We start from the raw sequence: 13,916 nt of genomic DNA, 5'->3' as shown, positions 1-13,916 counted from the left end.
AGGCATGGTTCGAGTTTTAGGCCTTGAAGAAAAAGATGGCGTCTGTTTAATATGCAAGTCAGTAGGCCCGAATACACCCTCAGAAGCCAGTGCCTGCACAGCAGCTCCGGACCCATCCAAGGTAGAGACATCCGCAGGTTCCACAACTGAAGCATCTTGCAGCATACCGGACTCCAAATGGGTCTCAGTAGAGGCCTGCGAATCTGAAGTAGTGGGTATCAGGGGCTGCGAAAGAGCCTCACTGAGTACCGGCGAACTGGTTTAGGAGAAGCGTCAGCAGCTTTGGACCTAGGCGGCCTGTCTCTGTCTTTATCTTTGCATTTTTTCAGTGTTGGTAGTCGGATGGCTTACCAAAGACATACTTGGATAACTGAACAGAGTACCAAAATATTTAGAAGCGTAAAAATACCGCTAATGGATAGTTCATTGCTTAAACGAGGCACAAAACCAACAGCGAGGTACGTCGTGGTCAGGGCCTAGGCAAGGAATACAGTAAGAATGAAAATCTTTGAGGTATTTGCTTTCCACAAGAAATACAATTATTGACTTTTACTGACATCAGTTTAGAGCAAGAAAAGGTTTCCCCAATGGGGTACTTAGTTTGAGCTGAAGACTTCGGTTCTGAAACTCGGAAACAAAAATTTCAGGAGTCGGATGACCGGCACTTGTGAACTGCTTCTGCTTCGGGCACCGCACGGCAAGAAAGACTGATGTTATGGCATCGGCTGCATGCTTTATACCCCTGACGTCACGGAAGATGAGACAGCAACCAATGCAGAACCCAAGACTTTGATAATCAGGCCGACAGTCATTGTCCATGCTGGTGTGAACGACCTGAGACGTACCTCCCTGGACTACATGAAAAGAGACATAGAGGAGCTCTCTGATTATGTAGCCCAGGCAGGTATGACCCTAACCCTGAGCAGTATCCTTCCTTCACCAAGAATGATGCCACAATATAGAGACAAGATGATCAGCTTTAACAATTGGCTTAATGTCTGGTGTCATTCAAAGGGGATCCAGTGTCTGTCTGCCTGGGATGACATGCTTGACAAGCCACGCGCTGCCATGAGGACGGCTTGCACCTGTCACCGGATATTGGCTAAGGCTCTTGCCACCCCATAAGCTTTTTAGGCAAGGCTCAAATTCTAAACCTACCACCCTAGAAAACAAAATGGGAAGAAACTGAGGGTAATGCTGCTCAATGCCAGAAGTCTAAATCTCAAAATGCACGCTCGAGGGCCTTCTCAGTATGGAGAACATCGATGTCTGTGCTGTAACTGAAACCTGGTTCAAGGCTCCTGAGAGCACCCGGCACTATTAGGTTTTACCTCATATCATTTCGGCCCCAAAACCGGACCACACCACAAAAGGAGGGTGTATCCATATTCATAAAGGATACCCACACCCAGGTTGGTGGGGCACGGCAGCGCTCGGAAACCATCCAGGTGCAATTAACCATAGGCAAAACTGCTCTACAAATTGCAGCATGCTACAGGCCACCCTCTCAAACTCAGGAACCCCACACAGCCTTCCTGAAGACACTGGAGGGTATAAATGTATCTCCAAACACCATCATATTGGGTGACTTCAACTACCGAATATAGACTGGGAACATTACTCAAGCCCTAACTTTCTAGGTTCCTGGAGTTCATAAATTCAAATGCCATGGAACAGCTAGTCACTGTTCCCAAGAGAGGAGAAAATATACTAGATCTCATTGTCACAAACATGGGGACAAAATGCTCCACACGAAGTATATCCCTCATACGTGAGATCTGTTCATAAACTAATCTCAATGGAAATCCACATCCCAAACAAAAAGACCATAGTGAAGAACTTCTCTAAAGCAAACTTCACACTACTCAAGACTGGTGTGGTATCCTTCAAGGCCCCTGAGCCAGAGGAAACCACAACCCAAGCTGCAGAAGCCCTTACAAATGCCTTCTATGAACACCTCCAGGACTGCATGGATCAGGCAATCCCAAATAAAACCAAGACTCTTTCCACAAAGGCAAACGTCCAGTCTGGTGGACCCCAGCCATTAACAAACTTTACAATAAGAGGAGAAAGCTATTACATGATAGAACAAAATCCATAAAAGGAAGTCACCCTGATCATTATTAGTAAAAATTACGAGCACTCATAAAATCAACTAAGGCCAATTTTGAGAGAAAAATTGCCATGGATTCAAAGGACAATCATAAGGCCTTTTTCAGCTATGTTAGGAACCTGGGTGGAAACTCCCAGATATGCTCAGAATTAGTCCAAAATGATACAAAAATCACTGAACCCACAGACATTGCCAACATACTGGCAGACAGGTTCAGTGCAAACTTCACCCTCTCCCCTAAAGGAGAGATAACTATCCCAGCAGTGTAGCCTCCCAGACATCTCAAATGCGCAGGTGAAAGCTGCTCTCTAAAGCTAAAACACAGCATCAATGGGACCGGATGGTGTCCCCAGCTGTGTGCTAACGAAGCTAAATGAGGAATTAACCCGCACATAAGGCAGCTGTTTAATCTCAGCCTTACCACAGGATACGTGCCAAAGGGTGGCGTCACGGCAACTGTAGTCCCACTCCACAAAGGCCGGACCCTGGTAATTAACAAGTCTAGTCTGCAAAGCTATGGAGAGGATCATAATGGAGCTCATAAACAAAGATATAGGGACTTGCAGACATTGGACCCACCCAGTTTGGCTTTGTCAAGGGAAGATCATGCCTTTTGAACTTGGACGCTTCTTGAAACAGTCACCAAGGCCATTGATGAGGGAAAGGCAGTCCATACAGCCTACCTTGACCTTGCAACACAATACCCCACTCTGGTATTGTAGAAAAACTTACCAGCTTAAATGTAAACCCATATGTCACAAGATGGAGGACAGAACCCACAGGGTTAGAGTTACTGGCGCTGTGTCAGACTCCAAGCCGGTCACAAGTGGTGTCCCACAGGAAGTACAGGCCAGCATGGGAGGACTTTGGCTGACAAAGTTGCAGGGCGACTGCAAACTGGGCGCCATAGTGGAAAGTGCATCGGACATGGATATCCTTCAGAAGGACAGATAGCTGGTGCCAGAGCCATGGCCTGAAGTTAGCTACCATATAGGTGGCAATCCACTAAGCACAGAAGCTCACATTGCTAAAGTGGTTAGAAGAAAGACCTATTGCCCACCCCTGATCATGAAGGATTCACATCCAGATCTAGTGAGGTCATTGTTCCCCTGTCTTCTTCACTATCAGACCAATGATCGAGTACAATGCCCCATTCGGGATGTATCTCACCCAACATCTCAGAGGTGACATGTGCCTGACAAATGGACATGCTCCACCTCAAAAATCCAAATCCACCAAAACCACTAGAGCAAGCGACTTAAACCTTATACGGATATAAATAGGATGTGCTGGAGGGATAGATTTATCACTCAGAGACTCCCTATGCTGTGGAATAAAATCCCGGTCCATGTGAGGCAGAGCACCTCGCTGACTCTGTTCAAGAGAAATCTAGACCTGTGGATGGGAGATCGAATCATCTCTGTGTCACTGCTGGACAGAGGCACAACAAACTAATGGGCACAGTATTTTTTGGGCAAAGGTGCGGTAAGCCACAAAAATTTGGGCTAGGCTTATAAATGCCTTAGGGCAGATAGCCTAGTATAAACCTATGAACCTATGAACCTATGACTTAGGGCTACTGCAAGCAGATAATCCAAATGTGATGACTGCAACAGTGAAACACGAAGAACATCTCCCTGTTCACCTTTAAACAGAACAGACTGTATTACATCAGAGAATACCAAAGTAACAGATCAAATTTTAAAGGTATTAAACAATGGACTGTTCTTATGGACAAGATTTGAACTGCAGAGGAAAAAAGGTGTATATAAGGACAGTAAAAGTGTGTGATGTGAGATCTGATTTTTTTTTTTTTAGATCTGAGCACTGGAGATCCTTCATGCTGTACAAGAAGTAAATCTAAAACAGTAAATGTTGTAAACTACATAGTACTGTATGTGAAGACAAGTTATTTTAGCAATTCTCTGCAAGAAAGTTAATAATATATTGCTGAGAAGGTTATAGTCTGCAAAGTTTGTGAGCACTAACCAGACTTTGTTTTACAAGGCAATGAAGTATTTAGCACATCTGACAGACATCTGCATTTAATCTTTAAGTAGGCACCAACACAGAACTGCAGTCAGCAGTATCAAGACTAACATCATTCATTTTAAATAACTTTTCAATGTCGAGCCTCGTCTGTATTTGATCACAGAGGGAGTGGTGCCTGTGCCTTGTATGGGTGGCCTAATGGTTAGCTTAAAATGGCTCGCAAGGGCAGTTAGCTTAGTACTAACCTATGAACCTATAAGGTCACTTCAGTAAAAGCGCAGTAACTAACATTTATGTACGTGACTGAGTCTGAAATAGGAGCACTTCAATTTCCACAGTTTGCAGCAGTACAGTTCCTCAGGCATCTGAATCCAGAGTTGGACTGCTATACAGGAAGTAAGCAGTACCATAAATTCTCCAGGCTGGTGACATTTCAGATTCACCAGCTTTTCAAGTAATTACACAAGTTTTCAAGCCATCTACAGTAAGCAGTGTGGCCAACTGTCTCTGTGGACTTTGGTAAGAAAATTGTTGCTGTTACATAATAGCATGAATGCCATAAAACAAGCTAGTAAAAAAGGTAGTAAACACAGTATTACTATTAATGTGTCAACATTTTAGACTACAGAAGTTGTATAAACAGCATATTAGCAAATGTAAAACCTTATTAGAGCACGTTGATAGTCAGAAATTATGTAAATGGATTACATTTGACTGGTATTTTAAACAGAAACATGACTGGTATGACAGTAAATGTTTATTGTGCAAGTCATATAAAACTGCTTTCTGTGTGCAATGTCATAAAAGTACAGTTCAGACCATTGTTAATAGTAAACAACCAGATAAGGGTCATACACTTGCATTTTGTCCTGTCACCATATGTAAAATGTTAATTTCAGTGTTACAGCAGCAGTCAAATCAGTTATTGACAGAATCTCCTGTACATCTTGTTAGACAAAAGTGTAATAAAGTCACTGCACAGTACAAAACAGATAAAGACAATGTTCATGGTGAACTGAGAGAAGAATTTAATAAACTTCTAAAAGACAAACAAAATGAGTTAAAAAAATGTAAACAACATATGAGTGGCCTGCGCTGGCGGTGCTGCGGTAGCGTTGTTGACTCACAGTAAGACGTTGTCCTGTTCGATTCTCAGCTAGAGCATCTTGTGTGTGGAGACATGCGTGAATGGGTGTACCTTCATTGAAGGTTCTGCGTCAGGGCCGGCAACTCGGCACGTAAAAATCTACTGCCAATCATTAGCAGACTGGAGTTCCGCTGTGGCGACCCCTAACCGGGAAAAGCCGAAAGACACAGCAACAACATGAAAACACTTTTTCAGAAGGGCATACGTGCTTTAGAGTCAGCAGAACAGAATACTAAGAAATAACATACAGCCTTGTGCAGAATCACAAGACAAAAAGAATTTTGTTAGAAAAGAGTTAAAGAAAAAGCAATTAGCTACAGTGACAAAAAGAAAAATTCCAAATCTTATCCAGCAGTTAGCTACACTAATAAAAAATAATTTACGACATTCTAGTCTACATTTAGAAAATGGTTAGCATATACAGCAGAATCTAATGTAATGTTCATTCACTTAAAGCAAGACACCTATCAGTTAAACAGTAATGTAAAATGTATTATGCTGTTCTCATAGCATACACACAGGGGCAGCCTCTCATAGCTAAGCTGTTAAATAATTTCAGAATCACCATTTCAAGTAACTGAACAGTTCTAGTGCATAGAAATCACATAAAAAGTAGTTAAAGCAGTAAAAACATGAGGTCACAAGACTGACATGCATGCATGTTCTTTTCACCTAAAGTGCATCTGTTGAAAATGCACAAGAGAAAAAGGCAGACAACAGCAAATGTAAATTATGTACACATTTGTTTTAAGCACGTGTTAGTTAAGCCAATATCTATTTTGTTTTTTACAATTTTTGTAATAGTATAACAGCACCAAAACTAGCAGAGACTCCAGCAAAAACAGCATTCAAAAGCAATATTACTAATATAAAGTTGTATTGCGTACATAACATTACAAATAAAACCCAAGTTTAAAATGTATGCATAGTTATGCAAATTACAAATACTTATTATAATTCTAAGTGTTTTGCAAATGCATTCTAGTATCAAGTTGCAAGCGTATTAACAAATGACTGAAGGTAAAGAAAGTGCTAAAGGAATTCAGGGATGTATTATGGTCTACACAGTCTGAAATGCCCAGGAATAAAAAAAAAAGTAAGAGATTTTGTTTTATGTGAGCCGAATCTTCCCACGCTGGGATGGGTAGTTACAAAAAATGTTAAAAAACAAAACTGGTTGCCATGTCAGGTGGCTTTTGTTTTAATAAAACATTATTGTTACTAAAACATAATTAAGTATTCAAGTGCAGCAATAAGCAAAAATCAAGTACGCGGTGGTGGTGCTACGGTAGCGTTGTTGCCTCACAGTAAGACGCTGTCCGGTTCGATTCTCAACTAGAGCGTCTTCTGCGTGGAGACATGCGTGAATGGGCGTACCTTCGTTGAAGGTTGTGCATCAGGCCTGGAAAGTCGGTGCGTAAAAATCAACTGCCAATCATTAGCAGACCGGAGTTCCGCTGTGGCGACCCCTAACCGGGAAAAGCAGAAAGAAACGAACAAACTAAGCAAAAATCAAGAGAGTCTGCAATTGGTAATTGTAATAAAACGTCACAATTGCGCATGCACATCATTAAGAATCTGTTTGCAGGTAAATGCTAAAAATAAAAAAACTCAGTTACACTGAGTACAGCCAGTAAATGGGCCACGGTGTGCAGTTCAAATAAATTATGCAGGTCCCTTGCCGACAATAAAGGGAGGGTACAAAAACATACTAGTAAAACTATGACAGCAAAGGAAACAGCAAAAGCCTTACAAAAATATATTTTCTGTCATTAAAAATGGCCAAGAATTATCAAATCAGACAATGGCCCACAGTTTGTTAGTAAATCTGTTAAAAATTCAGCAAGTGTCACAGTCTGGGTAACAGCCAGAGGGCAGGCATACATTCAATTCTCACAGCATAAAGCAAATAAACAATACTGCAATACAAGAAAAAAATAATTATTGTCATCAAGTGATTAGGGTACCATCAACATATATGGCAGTAAGACAAAAATACCGGAAATACGTTTTAATATTTTAGTAATGTTTAGTTAGCAGGCTTCAGTTTAATACTAAGTTTGTAAACTGGACTTAGTGTACAGTAGGTGACTTCAACTACCCCTCCACTAACTGGGAAAACTACTCATGTACCAATACACTTGCCCAATGTTTCCAGAGTTCATTAATTCCAATGCCCTGGACCAGCTCGTTCTTACCCCCACTAGAGGCAGCAACATCCTTGACCTGGTTATTACTAACGTGGGCAACCGTTGCAACATCCTTGACCTGGTCATTACTAACATGGGCAACCATTGCTCTACACCAATAGTCAAGCTCCTCCCTGTTAGATCTCACCACAAACTAATCACCTTGGAAATCCACATCCCCACCCCTGCAAAGGTAACCACCATGAAAAACTTCTCCAAAGCTAACTTTGGGTTCCTAAAAACAGAAGTGGCTAACTTCACAGCACCCATGCAAATGGAGAACAGTTGCATGAATGCCGAATCATACACCAATGCACTGTACGAACACGTACACAAACACATGAATCTCCCCATACCCAATAGAACCAAGACACTCTCCTTCAAAAAAAAGGAAGCCAATCTGGTGGTCCCCTGCCACAAACAAACTCTACAACAGAAGGAGGAAACTGATGCGGAATAAGGTGAAGTCCCAAGACTGGAAAAACTCCCTTATCAGCCTCAACAAAAAGTCGAGATTCCCTCATCAAATCTTCTAAAGCTAGTTATGAAAACAGAATTGCAGCAGGCAGTAAAGACAACCACAAGGCCTTCTATAGTTATGTAAAGAATCCCCACGGCAATACCCACATTTGCTCTGAGCTACTGCAAAATGGTGCCACCTATACTGAGCCAACATATGTTGCCAATATACTGGTTGACAGATTCAGTGTCAACTTTACCCCCCCCCCCAAAAAAAAAAAACAATCACAATACCAGTAGATTGCCAGGCACCCAGTATTACTGCTGCACAGGTTAAAACAGCACTGTCCAATGCCAAGAATACCGCTTCTATGGGACCTGACAATATCCCTGGCTGTGTTCTACATGAACTATAGAATGAACTGGCACCTCACCTGTGTTCCCTGTTCAATCACAGCCTCACCTCAGGCTTTGTCCCAACTAAATGGCGCAATGCTACAGTCATCCCTCTCCACAAAGGAGAAGCGATTACAGACCCTGGGAACTATCGCCCCATTACCCTGACGAGTCTGACATGCAAAGCTATGGAACACATCACCATGAACCTAATAAACAAGGATATAGGGAATCTTCAAACTCTGGATCCCACACAGTTTGGTTTTGTGAAGGGTAGATCATGCCTGCTCAACTTGGTCAACTTCTTTGAGTCAGTCACCAGAGCTGTGGATGAAGGCAAGGTTGTTCATACAGCTTACCTTGATTTGGCCAAGGCCTTTGATACCATTCCCCACTCAGGAATCATAGAAAAACTCAATAAGCTAGTCATCAACCCCTATATCACTAGGTGGGTTGCAAAGTGGCTCACAGACAGAACCCACAGTGTGAAAGTAGCTGACTCCAAGTCAGACTGCCGAGTAGTCATGAGTGGAGTCCCACAGGGTTCGGTCCTGGGTCCTCTCATGTTTGGTATCTACTTCTCTGAAGTCCAGGCCAACACAAAGGGACTCTGGCTGGCAAAGTTCACAGATGATTGCAAGTTGGGAGCTATTATTAACTCCCCAAGTGATGCTGACATTCTACAGAACGACTGGTGTCAGAACCATGGCCTCAAGCTCAACGCCAAAAACTGTGTCGTTATCCCCTTTGAGAAAAACCCAATTCCCAAGAATTACCACACTGATGGTAGTCCACTGAACGCAGAAGGCATTATAAGAGATCTGGGAACACAGGTTGACAGCAACCTCTCTTTTGATTACCACATTGCCACTGTGGTCAAGTCCTTCTATGTGGCACATCTCATTACTAAGATTTTTGCATCCAGGAAGAAAGACATCATTGTCTCCCTCTCCCTCTACTCTTCCCTCATTATGGCAATCATAGAGTACACAATGCCCCATTTGGCATGTACCTCACTAGACCCCTGCAACAACTAGAGAGGCCGCAAAAGTACCTCACAAAGAGTATCCTAGGCCTTAAACTCTCGCCCTATATGGACAGACTCAAAATCTCCAACTATTCTCTGTCTCATATTGCCTACTTAGAGGCAATCTCTGCTTGACTTACAAAGCCATGTCTGACCCAGGTCTGTTAGAAATGCTACATCTGAAGAAATGCCAATCCCTCCGCACCACATGCTCCAGAGACCTCAACCTCATTACCACAATCAACAGAATGTACTGGAGGGGCAGGTTCATAACCCAGAGACTACCAATGCTATGGAACAGACTTCCCATACATGTCAAGCACAGCACCTCGCTGACCCTCTTCAAGAGAAATCTTGCTGAGTGGATGAGGAATACAGCTAACTCCAGTGGCTCTACTTGACAGAGGCACTGGAAACTAAGGTCGGGTGGCATGATGCCAGGGTAATCCTATGGCTAGACTTGTAAAGGCCCCAGGGCCATTAGCCTAGTACACACCTATGAACCTATTACAGCCCATGTATGTACAAATGCAAAGATATTTTGTGCAAAAAAAAAACTGGTAATAAATATGTTTAGCACATGTTGTACAACAAATGGTTTAATATGTAAGCAGCATTCTTCAGTATATAAACCATGTTTTCTATATGTGTAAATAGACAATTTTGCATTCAAGTTTTAAACTATTCACAAAAATTGCTTCTCAGTTTATTTGTATGTACAGCAACAAGTCAAAGCTTGACATTAATGACACAAGTGTGTTTATTCAAAAAACAAGGCTGCAATGCCTTTGCAATAAAATCCACTGGCATCGTCAATAAATCAATGTATAAAGCATCACTGTATAGCATCATATTCCGCAGTTGCAAGATACAGCTCATAACTGGTGGGACATTTTTACAGAATGGTCCTCAAAAGAAAAACATTTGTTAAATTTGGTAGTTCATTCAATTTTAGTAGTAAAGGTTATTATAATTGTGTTAACCATATAAAACTGTGCTTTAACTTGTTGTATCAAAAAAAAAACTAAAGGTTTTGTTTCCCAATGTGTTTTTAGTTAGCAGTAATAAAAATTAGTACATACCAATGTAGACTGTTTTGCATTTTAAAACAAAAAAGGAGACATGTTAGATATATATATTTACATGTATACAATTCTGTTTAATAGAAAATAAAAAAAATATATATATATATATATATATATATATATATATATATATATATATGTATTTGTGTGTGTGTGTGTGTGTAGTAAAAATAACAGTGCATATACAGTTCTGTTTGCTATAACATATGTAGAATAATATAGTCAGTTAGATACTTACATTTCTGTTTGCTGTCGTACATATATTAAAGGGTTAAACTGTTCTCAGCTAAAATCAAATAAATAAAAAACAGCATTCATCTGTAATGTAAAAAGAAGTTATGTACCTACCATAACGTTCCATGTTAGTTGTCTTCTTCCAGTGTTCGAAGGACGAACCTGACTTGAATCGTTTTGCATGTTAATAAAATCTGTACTTGTTGGCTAATTAGCGATACCCTGTCCGGTGGAAGGTTTGCAAACATGCTTTTGGTATTTAGATTTGCGCCTATACAAGTGATATGCTGACAGAGCAACAATGCAGATTTTTCGAAATTTACTGTGATACCTAGCCTGGAGCAAGTTTTGATAGTGTAATCCCTGGCTTGCAGGAGGTGATGCCTGGTGGAAGCAGTGAGGAGCCAGTCATCTAGATATGGAAACACCTGGAATCCCTGATGTCTCAGGTGAGCCGTAACCACTGCCATGCATTTGGTGAACACCCTGGGGGCTGTGGTGAGACCGAAGGGCAGAGCTCCGAACTTGATAATGACTGGCTCCCAGCCGGAAGCGAAGGAATCTTCTGGAGCGCCTGTGCATTTTGATGTGGTAGTATGCATCCTGAAGATCTATAGAGCACATCCAATTGTCCTGACCCAGGAAGGGTAAAATGGACTGTAGCGTGACCATCCAAAACTTTGTTCTTTGTACAGACCTGTTTAGTCTGCTGAGATCCAAAATGGGTCTCCAGTCCCCTGTTTTTTTTGGTACCAAAAAGAACCTTGAGTAAGTTCCGGATCCTATCTGGTCTGTTGGGACTTCCTGGATGACCCTTTTGTGTAGCAGCTTCTGCTTGGTCCCTTAGATTGGGTGGAACATCTGGAAGGGACTTGTTTGATGATAAAGGGGGTTGAGTAAATAAATATAAAAAAGGGAATTTTGTAACCTCCGGATATGATCGACTGTACCCACTTGTCTTGAGTTAGATCCTGCCAGGCTTTGGGGTACAGCAAAAGGCTTCCCCCGACTTCCTCCAGAGGCGGGCAGCTGGGCAACCCTTCAGGGATGCTGAAAGGGCTTCTCAGAGAAGGATTCTCTGCTGCCCTGGTTCTGCGGACCCCCCCCCTGCCCCGAGGGAGGCGTCTGTTATTGTTCCCTCCTCTGCCCCTGGAGGGGAACTCACCACGTGTGTCAGGCAAGGCTCCCTGAGATTTACGGAACCACATTTTTCCACTCTTCTGACCCTTGGGGTATGGTCTGGAAGGAGTGGAAAAATGGACTCCCACGGCAGAGAGAGTCTTGCCTTCCTGTTCACACCTGGTTAGTGTGTCCTTCACCTGTGGTCCAAAGAGAGCGGAACCATCAAAGAGGGTATTGGTGAAAGACGCTCTGAAGGGTTCCACAAAATTACATAGCCGCATCCATGTGTGCCTCCTAAGGGCGATGCCTGTGTTGCGGCTCTACTCACACCATCGGCTGCATAAGAAATGAGCCTCATGGAGGAGTTAACAACTGAATTCAGAGTCGCCAGCTGGGAGGCCACCTTAGCTTAAGCCCCCACCGCTGATGGATCTTGGAGGGTATCTCCAAGCTCTTTAAGGAGATCCCTCTGAAGGCGGGTGAAATGGCACAAATAATTCAGAGACTTCATTGAGAAGGTCGCTGAAGCAAACATTCGCTTCCCATATCTGCCCATAGTCCTAGACTCCTTGTTAGGAGGATGGACAGATGACGAAGTTTCTGCCAACTCCTTCTTTGTAGCTGCTGCTACCACCATGGCATCAACAGGTATGCCCTTAGATAGAAACGGTTTGTCTTGAGGTGCAGTTATAAATTTAGCAGGTCTCCTGGGGGTTGGTTCCACTTGTGTCTGGAGATGACCACACCTTCCGAGCCACCACAGACATAAGTGAGTCGAAAGGTGGAGACATCCAGGAGGTGGAGGGTCGGGAACCAAACGCGTCCAGAAATACCGACTCATCCTCGGAAGGGGCTAGGGTATTCCAGTTCCCCCTCTGCTTAAGGATTTCAAGGATGTCTGAAAAGGAAACATCTTCAGAGGGGGATCTCAGGGACCCTTCCGAATCCTCTAAGTCGGTATCTGATGTGACAGATTCAGGGGAGTAAACATGCTTCCTCTTCCACTTCCTCTTACAAGGTGGCTCCTCTGAGTGATCAGGGGAGGCCTCGGAAGAGGAAGAAACACCAAAAGGGGTGCCCTGGAGCGTTGGTTCTCCATGCCTGGGGTCTGGAGGAGGGTCAGAGGCAGACACAGGCACCATAGGGGGAGGAGCCGATGGGGTTGATCGTGGGACTGGCTCAGGGGCCAGTACACTCCTCATGACCTCAATCGGAGTCCCTCTCCGCACCGAGGGGAATGGCTCTGAAGCCAATGTAGGAGCTGAGCTCACCTGCGCCGAAGCTCCGAGAGGGAGAGCAGGGTCTGACAAGGGTCCGATGCCACTCGCCCCCTCAGAGCAGACGAGGGAGTCTCGGCGCCCAGATCCCTCCAAGGACGAGACCAAAGATAGGATCGGAGCAGACGATGGAACCGAAGGAGAAGGTATCGGAGCCGATGGTTCCACGACTCGAACCCCAACGAACTCCAGCTCCGAACTCAAGGGAGGAGTCGGAGGAGGAATATTTTCAGAAGTGGATGGAGCCGACACCTGATGAAGGGGGGCTGGACAGCATTTCTGCTAGGGCCTGCGATTTCAGCAACCTGCTGACCACTCTCTCCAAATCATGATCTGAAAGTCTGGAGGACCGAGAGGAGTGAGATGACTTATGACTGCACTCCGATTGGAGCAGAGGTGACCGTGGAGCCGAGTGTATCAACTCCAAGAAAGGAGACCTAGATCTTTTTCGACTCACGGACGGCTCCGAAGTTTGTGTTGGAGCCGACTGTGAGGGAGGCACATCGACTCCAGCTGGAGCAGAGGAAAATGGTGCTGCTTCACCCAACGACAGCTCAAAACTCGGAGCTGAAGACTTGGGTGGCTTGGAGGATTTTGCAGGCTGAGCCTTAGCCAGTGAATCCTGTGGCTTAAGCAAACCTCGTAGGATTAACTTATTTTTGTGCTCCTGCAGGACCCTTGGGCTGAAAGCATGACAGACAGAACAAGAGTCCTACAGGTGCACAGTGCTCAGACAGTAGACACAAGAAGTGTGACCATCTGTCAGAGTCATCTTCTGACAGCATGAGTCACACTTCTTGAATCCGGACACTTTAGTATCCTTGGACATGTTACCACACACACACCAAGGAGAAAAAAAAAGCACACACACACAA

At 43.6% G+C, this 13,916-nt stretch overlaps 1 protein-coding gene across 2 annotated transcripts in view; it reads right to left on the bottom strand.

Moving 5' to 3' along the window:
- Positions 1 to 13,916, bottom strand: part of SUDS3 (SDS3 homolog, SIN3A corepressor complex component) — a 1,220,864-nt gene that overhangs the window by 770,043 nt on the left and 436,905 nt on the right. Inside the window, exon 5 of one of the 2 annotated variants that reach the window (XM_044068332.1) lies at positions 10,406 to 10,414. The exons of the other annotated variant lie outside the window; for it this stretch is intronic. Coding sequence (XP_043924267.1) covers positions 10,406 to 10,414 — 9 coding nt within the window. The remainder of the gene's footprint in view (positions 1 to 10,405; positions 10,415 to 13,916) is intronic. 2 annotated transcript variants of the gene reach the window in all.

The sequence above is a fragment of the Protopterus annectens genome, chromosome 4.part0, assembly GCF_019279795.1.
Source record: "Protopterus annectens isolate FY-2018-M chromosome 4.part0, PAN1.0, whole genome shotgun sequence".
Lineage (NCBI taxonomy): Eukaryota > Metazoa > Chordata > Ceratodontiformes > Protopteridae > Protopterus > Protopterus annectens.
This window is presented reverse-complemented; position numbering and strand designations above follow the sequence as displayed.